Source organism: Scyliorhinus canicula, chromosome 1 (assembly GCF_902713615.1).
Source record: "Scyliorhinus canicula chromosome 1, sScyCan1.1, whole genome shotgun sequence".
Classification (NCBI taxonomy): Eukaryota; Metazoa; Chordata; class Chondrichthyes; order Carcharhiniformes; family Scyliorhinidae; genus Scyliorhinus; species Scyliorhinus canicula.
In genome coordinates this window covers 127,327,455-127,345,952 of record NC_052146.1, presented here as the reverse complement: position 1 = coordinate 127,345,952, position 18,498 = coordinate 127,327,455, and the positions used below count along the sequence as shown (strand labels likewise).

Below are 18,498 nucleotides of genomic sequence, written 5' to 3'. Positions count from 1 at the left end.
TTCACCACACACCTAAAGCTATGCTTGCCTTGAGATCTATCTCTACATTGATTTTCTGTATTCTTTTTAGTGAAAGCCCATCCTATAGTCTACATAATGTAATTTGTATATATCCAGCAATTTACCCATAGAAAAATATCTTAAAGCATGTCGCACAAGCAAAATCTACATTGAGCAAAAAGAGTAATGAGAAAGGGTAACCCAAAGTTAAATCAGAGGTTGGTGGAGATGTGCTGGCTACAATTGTGGAAGAGTTTAACAAAATGATGACAGTCCCTCTGAACTGGAGTACAGGAGAAAGACATTGGAAGAGAATAGTGTGGTATTTTAATTCATTCTTAGGATGAGGGTGTCACTGAAATGGGCAGTATTTATTTATTTATTTTTATAAATTTAGAGTACCCAATTATTTCTTTTCCAATTAAGGGGCAATTTAGCGTGGCCAATCCACCTAACCTGCACATCTTTGGGTTGTGGGAGTGAAACCCACGCAGACACAGGGAGAATGTGCAAACTCCACACGGACAGTGACCCAGGGCCGGGATTCGAACCCGGGTCCTCAGCGCAGTAGGTAGCAATGCCAATGGCCAGTATTTATTGTCCATTCCTAATTGCTCTCCAGCAGGTGGCGTGAGCCACCAACAACTGAGTGGCTTGCTGGGTCATTTAAGAATCAACCACATTGCTGTGGATTTGGAGTCACATGTAGGCCAGACTGGGTCAGGATAGCAGATGTCCTCCCCTGAAGGGCATTGGTGAACCAGATAGCTCTTTGCAACAATCTGACAGTTCCATGATCATTATTAATGATCCCACCATTTTATTCCAGATTTATTCATTAAATTAAAATTCCAAGAGGTGCCCTAGCTGGATTTGAACTCATGACTGTAGACAGGTCTCTGGATTGCTATTCTGATAACAGCACCACTATGCTACTTCAGTAACCAAGGAGGAGTCCGGAAAGGAGAGTCGAAAAATGATTTATTTCCAAACGAAAGCATTTACACTCAACGGTCTAAGTCCCAGCCGGGACTATTCTGCAGCTCGACTCGTACCTGGCTTTTATGGTAGTGAATCAAACAAACCCGCCGCCAATGGGCCTCTGCCCCTCAGCGGGGAAGCTAGTACGCCATGAGACTCACTGGGAGATTAATCGTGTCATCCCTGTGGGACTTGCGCGGATTATAACATTCCTCCCCATCGAAATCCGTAAGTCCTTCTGAAGAAAGGAGTGCAGTTCCTTTTTGCCCGTGGCTGCACTTCCGGCAGCTGCAGGGCAGGGTCGGGAGGTGTCGGCGAATGTGGTTTACGTGATGACCATCTGGGGTTACTGCTGGTGACTGATCCCCGGTAAGGTCGCCCCGGAAGCCTTTGATGTCTTTGTCTCCATCTTACAATCCGAGACCACCACTCTTCCATCTCGGTGTCGGGGCTTCCAACGAACGACACCCCCAGCCCCAGCTGGAGCAATATAGCTGAAAGATGGTTCTTCTGGTGGAGCATGTTCTAACACTGGTCCCCTTTTCCTGAGGTGATCTAAGTGCTTCCGCACTGTCTGTTTGTTAGTCTTTATTTTGTATGAGACTGGTCCGGTCAGTTGTACCCTGCCCCGGGAACCCAAAGAGACCCATCCCCAAAGTTTTAAATGTACACAGTATCCCCTGGTTGGAAACCTCTGGTCCTCGTCCGCCTGCCTTGGCCTTGCCTCTACAAGTCTTTACCAGGTTGCACTCTCTCGCCAATATTGGGAAACGTGAGGCTGAGACGGGTCCTGACCCCCCGGCCCACCAACAGTTCTGTTCTGGCGGTGCTACACCGGTCGAGTAGCTAAACGACCGGTTTAGCACCAGGAGGGTCCTGGTTCTGGGCTGGTGTCTCCCTCACGTAGGACAGCTTGTTTGCTGGCTGACCTGTGGTTTCCTATCCCTATGGTTTTGCGGGCCACACGGCCTTGGATCATCCTCCATCGGTTCCGGAGAGGTGTCCTGCCTGGTTGCAGCGGCCCTTGGCCAACAGTTCTGGTTCCAATGGTGTTTGGGCCAGAGTAGGATTTCAAGGGTCCCAGTACGTAGGGGATGCTGTTCACCAGAATGGATCGGGGGGTGGGGTGCCTCCTACACTGTTTACCTCCATCCCTGGCATCTCTTGGAGTTCCTGGACTCCCTGACTCCCTTCTCTGCCCTCTCCCATGAGACGGAGATCTCAACGGCCTTTGTCAGGTCTGGTAACTGCTCAGCCAGCAATTTCCGTTGGGTTGCAATATTATTTACTCCGCATACCAGCTGGTCCCTAGCATTTCGGGTCAGGGTTGCCTATAGCCACAAAGCTCCAGTAGTTTACGCAATCGCGCCAAAAACACGGTAACAGACTCCCCAGGGGTTCTCTCGGCTTTATTAAATAAGTACCTCTGTACAATGATTGACAGCTTGGGGTCGTAGTGATTTGTCACGGGCGCCACTAGCTCTTCAAAAGTCTTGGAGTCTGGGGCCGCGGGGTATATTAGGCTCTTTTTGATGCTGAAAGTGGAAATCTACAGGCAGTCAGAAGACCTACCATCTGGCAATGATCCCCAATGATAGTGTCACTTTTTACAAAAGCATATATACTCCACATACTGAGTCCAGTCCTCTTCACCCGCATCAAATGCACCAAGTGTGCCAAAGAGCAGCCTTTTCAAAAAGGTGCAAACCTTATTCCGTCGTGAGGAGAGGTGGTTGTGTTCAAATGGCTCGCAGCGCCGACTGTAGTTCTGATTTATTCTCATCGCCAATTTAGTAGTCAAGGAGGAGTCCGGAAAGGAAAGTAAAAAAATTATTTATTTCAACAAGGGAAGTATTTACACACAACAGTGCAAGTCTCAGCTGTGACTACTCTTTAACTCAGCTCCTACCTGGGCCGGCTTTTATCGCAATGCATCAACAAGGCCCACTGATGGGCCTCCGCCCCACGAGACTCATGGGGAGATTAATCGTGTCATCAACTTAGGCCTCGTGGGGATTATAACAGCTACTATCCATGGTAGCACAGTGGTTAGCACAGTTGCTTCACAGCTCCAGGGTCCCAGGTTTGATTCCCGGCTTGGGTCACTGTCTGTGTGGAGTCTGCACGTTCTCCCCGTGTCTGCGTGGGTTTCCTCCGAGTTCTCCGGTTTCCTCCCACAGTCCAAAGATGTGCGGGTTAGGTGGATTGGCCATGATACATTGCCCTTAGTGTCCAAAAAGGTTAGGTGGTGTTGTTGGGTTAAGGGGATGGGGTGGAGGTGTGGGCTTGGGTGGGGTGCTCTTTCCAAGGGCCGGTGCAGACTCGATGTGCCGAATGGCTACCTTCTGCACTATAAAGTCAATGATAATATGCCAAAACTAGTAGAGAAGGGCCATGGTCATACTGAGAGGGCATGTCATTTGCCACTTTAATTCAGGCAGTTTCAGTGTAGTGGCGGTGGTGGATACCTGATCCCAGAGATTGAAACAAGTTGGGCGGGATTCTCCCCTACACGGCGGGGCAGGGGGTCCCGGCACCGAGGAGTGGCATGAACCACTCCGGCGTCGGGCCGCCCCAAAGGTGCAGAATCCTCCGCACCTTCAGAGGCAAGGCCGGCGCCAGAGTGGTTTGCGCCGCGCCGGCCAGCGCAGAAGGGCCCCAAAGGTGCAGAATCCTCCGCATCTTAAGAGGCTAGGCTGGCGCCAGAGTGGTTGGCGCCAGCGCCGGCCGGCGGGGAAGGGGCTTGGTGCCACGCCAACTGGCGCCGAAGGACCTCCGCCGGCCGGCGCAAGTTGGCGCATGCGCGGGCGCGCCAGTGTGTGCTGGCGTCATCCCAGCACATGCGCAGAGGGCGCCGACCGCCCCCGCCAAATCTCCGGTGCCGGAGAATTTGGCAACGGGCGGGGGCGGGATTCACGCCGCCCCCCCCGGTGATTCTCCAACCCGGCGGGGTGTCGGAGAATCCTGCCCGTGTTGTAGGATAGATGTGTATAGATTGGGGCAACAATACGTTCAAGGGCTTCAATATTCTGTCATTCAAGTGACATAAGTGATAAATAAATAGCGATGTTTGTCACCTTTAGAGACCTCAATCTATGAACAGGTTATTGTTCTCCTTACACTCTTGGAAGCAGGAAAGACAATCAGGTCAAATATGATGTTGCAACCAGACCTTCCCTCTTCTTCACAATACCCTGCAGTACCATCTCTCTCTCTCTGCCTCTCTCAACACACTTAATTACTTCTTGAATTCATATATACAATTTGCTGTAAAATGGGGAGGCATGAATACAGTATATCCACCATATAGCATTACCAGTAAAAATATTGGCTGAAATTAGGAAAACCTTATGTAACTTCACTATTTTATATGTACTAAGCCCTTCAGGCTTAATGCATATAAAATATGATTTAATTTCAGCTTCACCTAGGAGTAGCTTCATTGATCAATTGCTGGTAATTGTGACTGAGCACATCCAATACAGATGGAGTATGAGCCAGTGGTCACTCAGAGATACAGAGGAGAGTGCAGTCTACTTCCAATAGGATTAGCTGCTATTTGTAAAAACCATGACATCTATTATAAATGAAGAGCGAACGTCCTGGATTAACTCAGCTGGTCTGGCAGCATCTGTGGAGAGAGAAAAAGAGGAATATTTCAGGTTGTGATGCTCTTTCAGAAATGGGGAAACTTAGACATGCAACAGGTTCTAACCAAATACAGAGGGAGAGAAAGGGGGAAGAGGATGAAAGATCTAAAGGGAATGTCTGAGATAGGATGATGAGAATGATGGTGCACGGGATGGTATTAGGACAATAAATCAAACAAAAGATAATAATCTTGATGAGTGTCACAAGTTAGCTTACATTAACAATGCAATGACGTTGCCGTGGAAATCCCCTAGTCGCCACATTATGGCGCCTGTTTGGGTACACAGAGGGAGAATTCAGAATGTCCAATTCACCTAACAAGCAAGTCTTTGGGACTTGTGGGAGGAAACCAGAGCACCCGGAGGAAACCCACGCAGACACGGGAGAATATGCAGACTCCGCACAGTCATGACCCAAGCCGGGAATCAAAACCCAAGTCTCTGGCGCTGTGAAGCAACAGTGCTAAGAGAAGCTGTTAGTGACCATAACAGAATCATTACCAGCACCATTCCCTACAAATCCATCTGGCTACCCAATAAGAACCCACATTTATAAAGCACCTTTGAAAAATAAACACCCCAAGAAACTTCACAGGACTATTGTCACATAAAATATGATCAGAGCCACATAAGGGCCAGCTGGTCAAAAGCTTAGTCAAGAGGTAGGTTTTATAGAGCACCTGTTGCAGCAAAGAGTTAGCAAGGCTTATTGATGAAATTTCAGAAATTGGTACCATAATACTCTAAATGGATTTGGCTTTCTCTACTGTACACTTCTATTTTGATGGATCAGACACATCTGCTTCACTGGAGTGCGTTATATCTGTTTCCATTCCTATTCCCACAGCTCTGGAAAAAGGCCTGCTGAAGACACTGCAGAAGCTGGATGAGTATTTGAACACACCCCTCCCCGAAGAGATCGATGCTGACAGCTTGGAGGATGTCAAGGCCTCCAACCGCAAGTTTCTGGATGGAAGTGAGATGACACTCGCAGACTGCAATCTGCTCCCAAAGCTTCACATTGTCAAGGTACTGAGTTATTTCACGTTGTGTTTGGACCCAGTCAACTTTACAGATTTGCTTCAACAAAGAACGCAAATAAGAAAGCATTCTCTGCAGGACCAGGTGATCCAGAACAATGGGGACACATTGTTTTGCCAGTACACTTTGGGTGTGTTTGCATTCAGTTATAACGTTGCAGTGAAATAGTTTATGAAACTTAGAAATTCTGTTCCTCTTGGATCATCAGGAAAGCAAAATCCATTTAAAAGAATCTTAGCTGGTTGCACCTCATCTGCCCATGGCCCAGCTCCTGGCATGTTTGCTCAGGCTGTCATTACTCCACTGCTCAGCTTTCCCATTCGAACAGCAGATTGGGTTCAATGCTGTCATTGGAGTCCAATCTGTGTTAATTCAAGAAGATACTGCCGGTTTGGTGTGGGAAGGCCTTACCGTTGACAGCTAGAATAGGGCAAGACAGTTGTAGTTAAGTCACTCCATTTTAAATTAGGACTGAAGATACCTTAGCTCTCTTTCAATCATGGCTGGATTTTCGCTGGGTTGGGATGACTCAAAAGCCCTTTTAAAAAACACATCCTGGGACTGATTCTGATATTCCTGATCCCATTCCCAGGGTTTCTGATTTTTGGGAGTGCTTTTTAAGGGTGTGGGTTGATTTGGATCATGAGTCTGCACTCTGTCCTCCCAGCCCTGCCATGTCAAACCAGCATGGGAGAGGCATGTTCTAATACTCTGTAATTTCCATGTACTCAGGCCAGTTTTTCAAAGAAACATGCGGCTGGATTCTCCGCTCCTGAGACAATGTGTTGATGCCAGGGCAGGATTCATGGATTTCCACGACAGCAAAACTGGCGCCAGAGCTGGAGCAATTCAGTGACCACTAAGGGGTTAGCACCGGCGCCACACCACATGGAACACAATCGATTCAAATGAAAAATGGTGCGGGATTCGGTGGGTCTGTGATTGGCACTCAGGAGGCGGAGAAGCTGTAGCCACATATACACTTTATAATCCCCACACACACTCATCCCAGCCAACAAGGTGGCACTGGGTGCGTTGGAATGCACCCATCCCGCTGATGGGTCAGCTGGGGCCAGAGAGCACCGTCTGACCTGTGGCCCTAGGTTCACAGTGGGCAATCAGCGACATGCACAGCTGCATGGATGCCTTGTCGGCTGTGGCAATGGTGTTCTGTGCTCGTCTACCCCGACCCTACAGCCCACCTCCTGGCCACCCCCACTATTGCCCCCGGCCCTGGCATAATCCCCCCAGCCAGCGGCACGACTGTCAGCAAATTATGGCTATGTTGGACGCTTTCTGTACACCTCTTTTTCCACGATTTTTAAAAGCACAAGTGAACCTCGCCCTTGGGAATTCACCCCAGTGGAGGCAGAACATTGCAGAGGCCCCGGAGAATACCAGGTCGTGTCTACTAATGATATGCCAATGGTGCATTGGTGCATTCTGGAATGCATTGAAGCCGCTGTCAAGGTGACAGAGAATTGCAATTTAGCGTGAAACCGACACCCGCCGTGATTTTGATGTCAAAACCGATTCTCCGCCCAATCACATTTCCTGATTCTGGCGTCACCGATGGAGAATCCAGTCCATGGTGTTGTGAACCATGGTCTACACGAGGGGATCTTTAGAAAGTTGAGTCGAAAATGTATGCCAACCAAACATCCCCCATAACCTCTTGTGTCTTCCATGCCAGACTGTGGTACGTTGGTGCCCATTCAGCCATTATACACTGCATTGAATCAATTAATTCTGCAGTGACAGTGGGACATGAGGAACAGTTTTTAAAAGAAACAGTCATTCATTGATAGCTTTCCACTTTCTCAAAACAGCTCCTTTTTACTTGCAAATCCTCCAAGCCATTTTAAAGTATCAGTAGCTGAAACTGCAAGCAGGTGAAAACTCTTTATCTTATGTAAACAAACAATGTGAAATTGGCAGAATAAATCAGGAAGCCAGAGGTGTCAACCAAGCAATGTTTTCACTGGGGCTGTTTGAGTACAGTAGTCCCCCGTTATACCGCGCTCCGCAATACCGCGGTTCGCGATATACCGCGGGGGGGCTTATGGACCCCAACTGTCAGTTGTGTCAATTTCAGCGGCCGGCTCACTTTGATCCGGAGAGGGAAGCTGCTCTCTCACTGAAACAATCAGCCGGCCGCTGAAATTGACACTGCCGGCTGCTCTCTCCCTCCAATCAGAAACATTAAAACTTAAAAGTTGGATTGGAGGGAGAGAGCAGCCAGCAGTGTCAATTTCAGCGGTCGGCTGATTGTTTCAGTGAGAGAGCAGCTTCCCTCTCCGGATCAAAGTGAGCCGGCCGCTGAAATTGACACTGCCGGCTGCTCTCTCCCTCCAATCCAACTTTTAAGTTTTAATGTTTCTGATTGGAGGGAGAGAGCAGCCGGCAGTGTCAATTTCAGCGGCCGGCTCACTTTGATCCGGAGAGGGAAGCTGCTCTCTCACTGAAACAATCAGCCGGCCGCTAAAATTGACACTGCCGGCTGCTCTCTCCCTCCAATCAGTACCCCAGCAGCCACAGCCTGAACCCCAGCAGCCACAGTACCCCAGCAGCCACAGCCTGAAGCCCAGCAGCCACGGCCTGTACCCCAGCAGCCACAGCCTGAACCCCAGCTACAGAGGGGAGGGGCGATGTGAGACCATGCTGGTCTTGCAGAGGCCCGTATGACCTCCTCCTGTGTTCTCTGCTCTCTCCCTCCAATCAGCCGGCAGTGTCAATTTCAGCGGCCGGCTCACTTTGATCCGGAGAGGGAAGCTGCTCTCTCACTGAAACAATCAGCCGGCCGCTGAAATTGACACTGCCGGCTGCTCTCTCCCTCCAATCATAAACATTAAAACTTAAAAGTTGGATTGGAGGGAGAGAGCAGCGGGCAGTGTCAATTTCAGCGGCCGGCTGATTGTTTCAGTGAGAGAGCAGCTTCCCTCTCCGGATCAAAGTGAGCCGGCCGCTGAAATTGACACTGTTTTAATTAGATCCACGATGGGGGTTTTAAATTTATTTAAAAATCTATGCTAGCGCTTCCCATTGTGAGTCTACGGGGGTCTGACCTCTCCCCCCGCCCCCCGTAGACTCTCAATGGGAAGCGCTAGCATAGATTTTTAAATAAATTTAAAACCCCCATCGTGGATATCCGCGGCTCGGTTGCAACGCGGGTGGCTGTCTTGGACCCCAACACCCGCGTTATAAAGGGGGACTACTGTACTCTAATGGATGACTGGGCTCTGAGCCAAGAATACATTAAAAAAATTTAGAATAACCAATTAATTTTTTACCAATTGCAATTTAGCATGGCCAATTCACCTAGCCTGCACATCTTTTAGGTAGTGGGGGCGAAACCCACGCAAACACAGGGAGAATGTGAAAACTCTACACGGACAATGACCCAGAGCCGGGATCGAACCTGGGACCTTGGTGCCGTGAGTCCGCAGTGCTAACCACTGCGCCACCGTGCTGCCCCCAAGAATACATATTGAGACTTGGCTGAGATCCCATCAATCCATTAGTCTTTTGAAAGACCTGAGTCCTAGAGAAAATATTGTTTGGTTGACAGCTCTGGCTCTCTGATCTGTGCTGTGAGTTTCGTAATCTTTATTCTTGCTGTTGATACTTAAAAAAAAATGTTTAGAGTGCCCAATTCATTTTTTCTAATTAAGGGGCAATTTATCGTGCCCTACGCTGCATACCTTTTGGGTTGTGGGGGCGAAACCCAAAGAAACATGGGGAAAATGTGCAAACTACACATGGACAGTGACCCAGAGCCGGGATCGAACCTGGGACCTCGGCACCGTGAGGCTGCAGGGCTAACCCACTGCACCACCATGCTGCCCTGCTGTTGATACTTTAAAGTATTGAGATGATTGACACTTTTTTATTGGGCTGAAATTAAAAATAAGCTTATTTTTAAGTGAAAATCTTTTTTTTTAAAATTTTCACAATAGGGTTCATTGCTCCTATACAGTGAATAGATGGGCTTGGATGTCCCATTGCTTGGCATGGGGGAGCATGCAGGGCCATCAGGGATGAGTGGGGGATATAACTTGGCATGGGGAGAATGAAGGGTGATAGGGATAGCAGGGCACGAGGGGCCATAGAGGGTGGGTGGGGGCATGAGGCAGCATTAATGAGACATAGAGGGCGGGATTCTCCAATCCTGCGACAGAGTGTCCACGCCGTCGCAAACGCCCTCACGTTTTACGACGGCGTGAGCAGGCGGCTCCCTCGACTAATTCTGGCCCCTCCAGTTGCCAGCACGGAGCTGGAGCGGTTCATGCCACTCCTGCTGCAGATCCCGGCGCGAACCGTGCGCCGCGGGATCTGCGCATGCGCAGTTGTGCCGGCGCCAACGAGGACACGCGTAGTGGCACCGGCGCCAACGCGCGCATGCGCAGTGGCCTCCATCACCGTGCTGGCCCCGACGCAACATGGTGTAGGACTACAGGGGCTGGTGCGTAGGGATGGAGGCCTGCAGCCATAGAGGCCGGCCTGCCGATCGGTGGGCCCCGATTGTGGGCCAGGCCATATTGGAGGCCCCCCAGGGTCGGAGCCCCCCCCCCCCTCCAAAGGCCGCCACCCGACCCTTACACACTGAGGTCCCGCCGGCCCAGAGCAGGTTAGAACGCCGCCGGTGGGTCTCGGCTCTTTTCTTACGACCGCTCGGCCCATCTAGGCCGGAGAATCGGTGGGCCGGCCGCGTAGAGTGGCCCGCAACCGGCGCCACGCCGACCACGCCAGCACCAATGGCGCCGATTCTCCACTCTGCAGAGAATCGCACGCCGGCGGCGGGGCGGAGCAGCGTGATTCACGCGGCCCGCCGGCGATTCCCCGACCTGGCATGGGGTCGGAGAATCCCGCCCAGGGAATGTGTGGTGAGGGTGTGTGGGATGGAGGGCCTTTCTGTTTTAATTTTAACAATGACCAAATCTCACAGCATTGAAGCGGGACTTTTAAAGAGCACACCTTCGCAGTTGGCAGCTCACGGGCTGAGTCCACCATATCGCACGGGGCAGCCACGCAGGCTGCTGCCGTGCACATGCGTGGACTCCCGACCGGAGGTGCAGGACCCCGTATCCGCAGCTGGAGCTGTGAGAAGCACTCCGGGACCCTGCTAGCCCCCTGGAAATTGGAGAATCACTCTGGACTTTCCTTAAGAAAAGTCCAGACTGAAACGCCCGCGTTTTGACGCGGGCGTGGGGACATAGTCCCATTATTGGAGAATCCCACCCCCTGTTCTGGCGAGCACTTTCTCTTAAAATGTGCAGGGCAAGCCAGGAATTTTCCCACCTCCTGTTACCTGCCTCAAGGACGGAAATCCAGTCCTAAATGCCAACTCGAGGTACTTTCATACTCTGAGCCACCGTGTTATCAAATGAAAACTAAACAAAGAGAGAAAATATCAGAACAGATTAATGAAGTCCCCGTGGTTTCACTCTGCAGATATTGTTGATATTAAGACCACAAGCTTATCACTGTAGCTGCCTTTGTTCAGCATGTTTTTTTACTTCCCTGTGAGGCAGTAATAATCAGTAAACATTTTGCATATTTAGTTCAGAAAATATTCAAATTTTCTTTGTGCTCATAATTAGATCTCATCTGTGCAGACATTGCAGTTGTTGCCATTCTTAGTTGAAAAGGAACATGGAGAAATGGCAGCATTAGAACAAAAGATGCGGGAGTTTGTCCACTTGGCACCTTTAGTCTTGCTCTGCTGATCAGTCAGATCATGTTTGATCTTCAACATCAACCCCGCTTTTCCTCACTATTGTAATTTCCTTTGATTCCCTTTGTAGCCAACATTCTCTCAAACTCAGTCTTGAATGTACTCAACTGTGCATCTACAGGCTTGCAGGGGTGATAATTCCAAAGATTCACAATCCTCTGAGTTGAAGAAATGCCTCCTCACATAAGTCCTAAATGGCTGACCCCTTATCCTGAGTATGTGGTCTCTAGTCCTAAACCTTCCAGCCAGGGAAAACATCAGCATCGATCCTGTCAAGCCCTCAAATAATTTTACTCATTTCAATTAAATCACCTTTCATTCTTCAAAACACCAAATATCATCGGCCGATTTTCACAGAATCACAGAATTTACAGTGCAGAAGGAGGCCATTTGGCCCATCAAGTCTGCACCAGCCCTTGGAAAGAGCCCCCCACCCAAGCCCATGCCTCCATTCTAACCCAGTAACCTCATCTAACCTTTTTGGACACTAAGGGAAATTTATCATGGCCAATCCACCTAACCTGCACATCGTTGGACTGTGGGAGGAAACCGGAGCACCCGGAGGAAACCCATGCAGACACAATGAGAATGTGCAGACTCCGCACATACAGTGACACAGCAGGGAATCGAACCAGAGACCCTGGAGCTGTTAAGCTGCCATGCTAGCCACTATGCTACTATGCTGCCCATTTTATTTTAACTGTGTACACGGGATAAACGTCTCACCTCGGGGATCAATCAGTGAGCATTCGTGGCACTATAATCAAGGCACGTCTATGCTTCCTTTAGTAAGAAGACCAAAACTGCACACAATACCCCAGATGTGGTCACAACAAAGTACAAAACTAATTGCAGCAAAACTTCCATTCTCTCTATTGCAATCTCCTTGTAATAAAAAAGCATGCTATTTGTCTTTCTAATGACTGACTAGATACTATACTCGTATCTGCGTGCTAAACTTCTGTGTTTCGGTATGAGGGCACTTAGATCTCTCTGAACATCAATATTTAAACATTTTGAACCATTTAAAAATATTCAACTTTTCTGATCTTCATACTAAAATGAATACCCACACAGTTCCCCACAATTACAATCCATCTGCCATCTTTTTTCCAATCTAGCCAATCAAACAATTTTTTCTTTAACCCTTTGCCGCCTCTTTGCATTCTCCTCACAAATTACACCCCAAACTCACATTGTTTCATGAATGAACTTGGATATTTTACATTCTCTCCCCTCATCTAAGTCATTGATATAAATTGTTAACAGTTGAGGCTTAAACACTAGTCTTTGCAGCACTTCCCTCTAATCACTGATAGTGACCAATCCTCAGACAATGCTGATGTATTACTCTCAATCCCATGAACCCTAATCTTGTGTAAAAATCCTGATCCTTTCCAACCTTATCAAATAAACAATGGACAATTGTAAATGGCAACAATTTCCCTAAGCAGTCCATCCAGAACCAGGAGATGTAATGATGGCTTTGTACTCACTCTCCTGCACCTATTATTTTCTTTCATTTACAGTGGAGCTTATGGAGCACCTTTATCATTGTGCCTTCTGGTTTTTATTCTTACAAATAGTGAATATTGTGGAATCTGAGCACACCATGTGGCTCATATGTTGACACATGATATTGACACTGAAACTGATGGTCATTGCAAGTTTATTGAATAATATTCTACAAATCACAGTACATATCACAAATCAATCAGCTGATCAGCAACACAAATGAGATTGAAACATGTTGTTCTAAAGGACCTTTTGTTTTAAATACACAGGGTCATCCTGATGATACGATATGGCAATATATAAATGCAAGCTCTCCTTTTTTGGTAGGTGGTAGCAAAGAAGTATCGGAACTTCGACATTCCAAAATCCATGACTGGAATCTGGCGATACCTGCAGAACGCTTACACCAGGGATGAATTCACAAATACATGCCCCGGAGACAAAGAGATTGAAATTGCTTATGCAGATGTAGCAAAACGCCTCAGCAAGTGATGGTGGACAAGACCAGCAGAAGAATTCACTAACAGAAAAGCTTTTGTTAACAGACTACGCTTTACTTTTATTGCATGGTTTTGCAAAGTTGTCAGATATTTTATATTTTCCATTGGATTATAACTTCAGGTATCTCCGACCTTCCTTTTTTTTACATATATATATATATATATTTTTAGGAAGGGCTTTCAAGGTTCAGTAAACCAAGCAAGCACTTGCCTCGGTGAGCGGAACCAATTGGCAATCGATATCCAACAAGGTGTTGGCTTTCTGGATATCTATGAGAAAATGTTATAGGAACCTGTGCCTTTAAGACCTTGTGCTGTGAAAGATCACTGTATAATATGTGAAAGATAGCAAGAGAATATTGCTCATCTTTGTCAATTTTGATCACATTTCCACGTAGACATCACAGACCCAAGCTTAGCTTCAAATGTTGGCAGCTTAAAATTGCCTTCTTAGTGTTCCATTAGTTAACAGAAGAACCTGGATATAATCACCATCATTAAGTAAGCAGGTAACCTTGAAAGCCCTAGTTGTAGGTATTATGAAAGAAATTCACATGCAAATGCTAAATAAGTTACAGTATTCATCTGTTCATTTTTATCATTGTATTTATAATGCTGCGATAATCCTCACTTCCTTGACTGTTTAATCATGAGTAAAATATTGCCATTTGCCCTATTGTTAAACTTCATTCTAAACTATTATGACACATTATATTGTTTTCTTTGGTTTTATAGATATTTTGATAACAGAAGAATCAGTTTGCCCTGAATTCGTATAGTTGATATAGAGGGTGGCTGAGCAAAAGATTAGACAAAATCAACACTGAAGTAAAACATGGTGATTAGTGGCTGTCAAGGGTGATGCAATATCTGGCTTTTAGAATTTTTAAAAGTTTTTGTTGAGTGGATATTTTGTTCTTACATAGACACACACACTCAAGACAAATAAAGTCTGGAATAATTGCTCTCCCTATGTTTTAGTGTAATTTCAAAAGAGATTGAGTGGTTCATTTGAATACTTAAAGAAAAGGGATGGCCAGCTTTCCTGGGTGAGTAACCTCATGCGCAATATGTCAGTGCACAAAAAGAGCTGAAGCCGGTTGTACATTGGATGTTCTCAAGATGCAATACATGATGCAATTCTCTGCACTGCAGGGTCAGTTGCTCCATAGGGTATGTGCTGTCAGAGGTTTCTGACAAGGAATGTTCAAATTGGTCCTTCATTGCTCTCCCCCCCCCCCCCCCCCCCCCCGCGCTCTTTATCTGCATCAGAATACCAATCACAAGAACAAAGGGAGTGTACATTTGACATATGCCCAGTTCATGGTTGATATTCAGCATAGAATGAAAGACAACACTTTCCCTGTTGATAATCTCATTGCTCAGTTAGTTGTTTGTTGTCAGACGTAAGGTACTTGATAACCTGACAGTGGTTGTACTGTTCACTCCAGAAGTCTGGATTGCTGCGGCAATATACACTTTTACATGTGTGTTGTAGTCTGAAGCTAAAGATAGTGCTGGTACAGGCTCCAACATTCTTTCCACCATATGGCTGACCAGGAATCTTTTCCACTCTAGCCACCTGCCCTTGGCATGTGTTGGATTTTTAGGTTAATACTTGGATTGTTTGCCTGAATTATGAATGCACCTTCCTTGGCCATCTAGATGTGGAGTGGGGATCAAACCCAGAGTTCCTGGGTCAGAGACAAGGATGTTACCCACTGCACTACAAGACATTGCCACCTGACAACCTACAGGCTACTTATCTAAGACACTTTGTAATACAGTTACTCTGGAAAGAATATCCATCACCTAAAGGTATCACAGGGTGATTTATTTAATGCCATTTTATTAGCGCTTTATGAAGGATTTTGTATGAAGATCAAAAGCTGCCATTTCCTCAGTTGAACTTTGGACCAATTTAATTTTCTCCCATTGGTGGAAGAATTACAAGTCTATAATAGTAACAAGACAACTTCAGTTCAGATAGAAGTGATTGTTGCAACAGTGTAAAATAACTCTCTTTGAAATGCAGTGACAATTAAGTTACACCACATTGGTTTTCTAAACATTTTCATACTCCTGAACGCAGAAATGCAAATCATTTGATGCCAGCTGAACTGCTGCTGCCTGTTTGTGTGCACAATCAAGACATAGAACTGCTAAGCTCAGTGGGTTTCATCAGCTTGTGGCCAATTCATTCACTTTACCTTTGTGTACATCTCCAGCCAGCTGATGGTAAAACAACAATTGAGGCCTGTGCTGGAGAGTCGTCAATCCAGGTAATCACCTCTGCAGAAGCTGTACAGCAAGAGAAAATGTCTCATCAGAGGAATCCAGAGAATGTACATTCTGCCCCCCAAAAAAGCAGTTTAAAATGAGTCCAAGTGCTTTTATTGTAAGTAACAGGATAGCTTACAGAATTGTCTGCCAGCTTGTAAAGAAACCTGAATTGTAAAATTATATTTTCTCAATTAATGACGGTCATATTTATGATTTGCTTTCACTTGATACCAGGCTGACTTCGTTCTAAACATTGTTCCCAAGGAAAGAAATCTCAAGTGGGATAGTTACCCCAGGGTACTGAGTTGCAAAGCACCATTAAGTCATTAATTAGTCTCGTCTGGCATTATTTACACATGACCTCCATAAGCAAAGCAAAATAATCAGAATGTCTGTGTCTGTGTCACTTTCTCTGTCTGTGTCTGTATCTGTGTGTCTCTGTCTCCGCCTGTGTCTCTGTGCCTGTGTCTGTGTCTCTTTTCTGTGTCTCCGTTTGTTTCTCTATCTGTGTCTGTGTGTGTCTGTGTCTCTGTCTCTGCCTGTGCCTCTGTCTGTTACTCTGTCTGTGTGTGTGACTCTGTGTCTGTGTCTCTGTCTGTGCCTCTGTCTGTCCCTGTGTCTCTGTCTCTCTGTTTCTGTGCCTGTGTCTGTATCCACATGATGTGACAAAGTGCAATGGTTCAACCTGAATTTGTGTTGACATTTCTCCATCTTTATGTAGAGTAAATCTTCACTTAAAATACAAAATGGCTGAATTGCTCTATTTTGTAGAATAAACTAATTCTCAATGTGTTATAACCTGAATGTTAGCATGTCCTTTTAAGAAATGATTGTGCCACAAAAGGCAGCAAACAGCTATACATCATTTGAGCTACCCATTTTTCTTCTGGAAAATGTCACTGTCTTTTCAGTTTTAAGTTGATGTCATGTTGCATGAAAAGAATAAATTGAATGTTGAACAGGTAATGGTTGATAGTTATTATATGTGTGAGGAAGTTCTAGAAACTCCCTCCCTCCAAGGATGAAGAAATTATTTGCATCTAATTGAAACAATGTGACAATTGAGACTGCTGGTGTCAAAAGGTAACAAATGCATAATTTCAGGACTATCTGTGATAATTTAAGAAGATCAGATATTCATAGATTATCATAGAATTTACAGTGCAGAAGGAGGCCATTCGGCCCATCATGTAAAGCCACAGGTGGGGCTCGCAGCTTGAAATTTGAAGTGAATGTGCTTTCCTCTCCAAAAACATTTGGGAACTGGACAAGGTACAACTCCCACGAAAGTGGCCCTTTAATTCCTTGATTCAGCCCAGATCGACTTTATCATGTTCCAATAAATATGCCTTAAACTATTTTCTTTTCCCCTGTGATAACACCAATAATTTAGTTCAGCACAGATGCTGGATTGTTCACCCCGATGCGTGCCCAGTTGAGTTCACACTGAGTCAAGTTGAATCAGGATTGGATTTGATTTGAGTTTTTATGAGATTTTGTGCAAATGCTGACATTGGATTTGGAGCGAGGTAAGCACTTTTCCAGGCGACAATGACATTACAGCGATGCGAACATGAATTCAGTATTGTACACATTAATTCTCGTATGGTGGGGGATAAAGTAGGTCAGAAGGAAAATACTTATTCAAGGAATTTGATCCACAGTGTAGAAAGGGAGACAGATGCTATCGGGAGCCATCTTGCCAAATCCCCCAAATAAAACGTTCACCTCTTTTATGTGACCATCAGGAGTCATTTCCTTTTTTGTGAATTGATGAATTATTGCTTGCTTTTCGACATGAGTCTTCTAAACTGTGTAACAAATATATTCCATGCTCAGAAGTGTTCATATGTATTTACCTATAGGATAATGAGCGGTCGGTATTTATTGACAAAGGCTGTCCTGAAACTATAACAAATGTTTGCAATATTCATATCACATTGAACATTACTTTAAAGAAATTTGCTGATAGACATGAGTATATAGGATATTTGCATTCATAATTTCTCACACTTTGCTGCCAAGATGAAAATAAATCTAGCAACACTCAGAAAATATTTCTGAAAACAATGCTAGGCAAATGGAAGCAGATTGAAAGATAGGGACCAAGACTGACAGAAATTGGAAGGGAGCAAAGCCAAGGCTTCAAATAGAATATTAGGAAACTATCAAGTTTATAGGCCTCAGTAAATCTTGAATTAGCCTGAATTGAGGCAGGTGTATGTTTTGCACCCCCCCCCCCCCCCCCCCCCCCCCCCCCCCCCCCCACCCCCACCCTCAGTCAGCCTATTTGAACACTGATGCCAGCGTGGGTTTGGATGTGGCCATGTAAAATAGGATGAGTTACTTGCCCACTGCCCCCTTGCTCACCCGAGCTGTCTCCCATATTACGATGGATGTGTAAGGAGTCAACCATCTTGTCCACACTGAGGCCTATTGAGGTCTTTATTTGGCCAATTATTGGATGGTTAAGGACCACATTCTGATCCATGCAATAATCTGCAGCTGGGAAAAGTGGAATGAAGGATGCCAGCTCACTGCTTCAGTATTTCAGGTGAAAAGGTGGGAAGAGAAAGTGGGTACCTCCTTTAGGGATCAAGATCATAGAATTTACAATGCAGAAGGAGGCCATTCAGCCCATTGAGTCTGCACCGGCTCTTGGAAAGAGCACCCTATCCAAGGTCAACAACTCCACCCTATCCCCATAACCCAGTAACCCCACCCAACACTAAGGGCAATTTTGGATACTAAGGGCAATTTATCTGGCCAATCCACCTAACCTGCACATCTTTGG

General features: G+C 46.2%; 1 protein-coding gene across 2 annotated transcripts in view; it reads left to right on the top strand.

Annotated features, from left to right (window-relative positions):
• Positions 1-16,670, top strand: part of LOC119967274 (chloride intracellular channel protein 4) — a 165,759-nt gene extending 149,089 nt beyond the window's left edge. For both annotated transcript variants that reach the window (XM_038799594.1, XM_038799604.1), the window contains exons 5-6: positions 5,479-5,660; positions 13,249-16,670. In XM_038799594.1, coding sequence (XP_038655522.1) covers positions 5,479-5,660; positions 13,249-13,413 — 347 coding nt within the window. In that variant the 3' untranslated portion in view covers positions 13,414-16,670. The remainder of the gene's footprint in view (positions 1-5,478; positions 5,661-13,248) is intronic.
• The last annotated feature ends 1,828 nt before the right edge of the window (positions 16,671-18,498 follow it).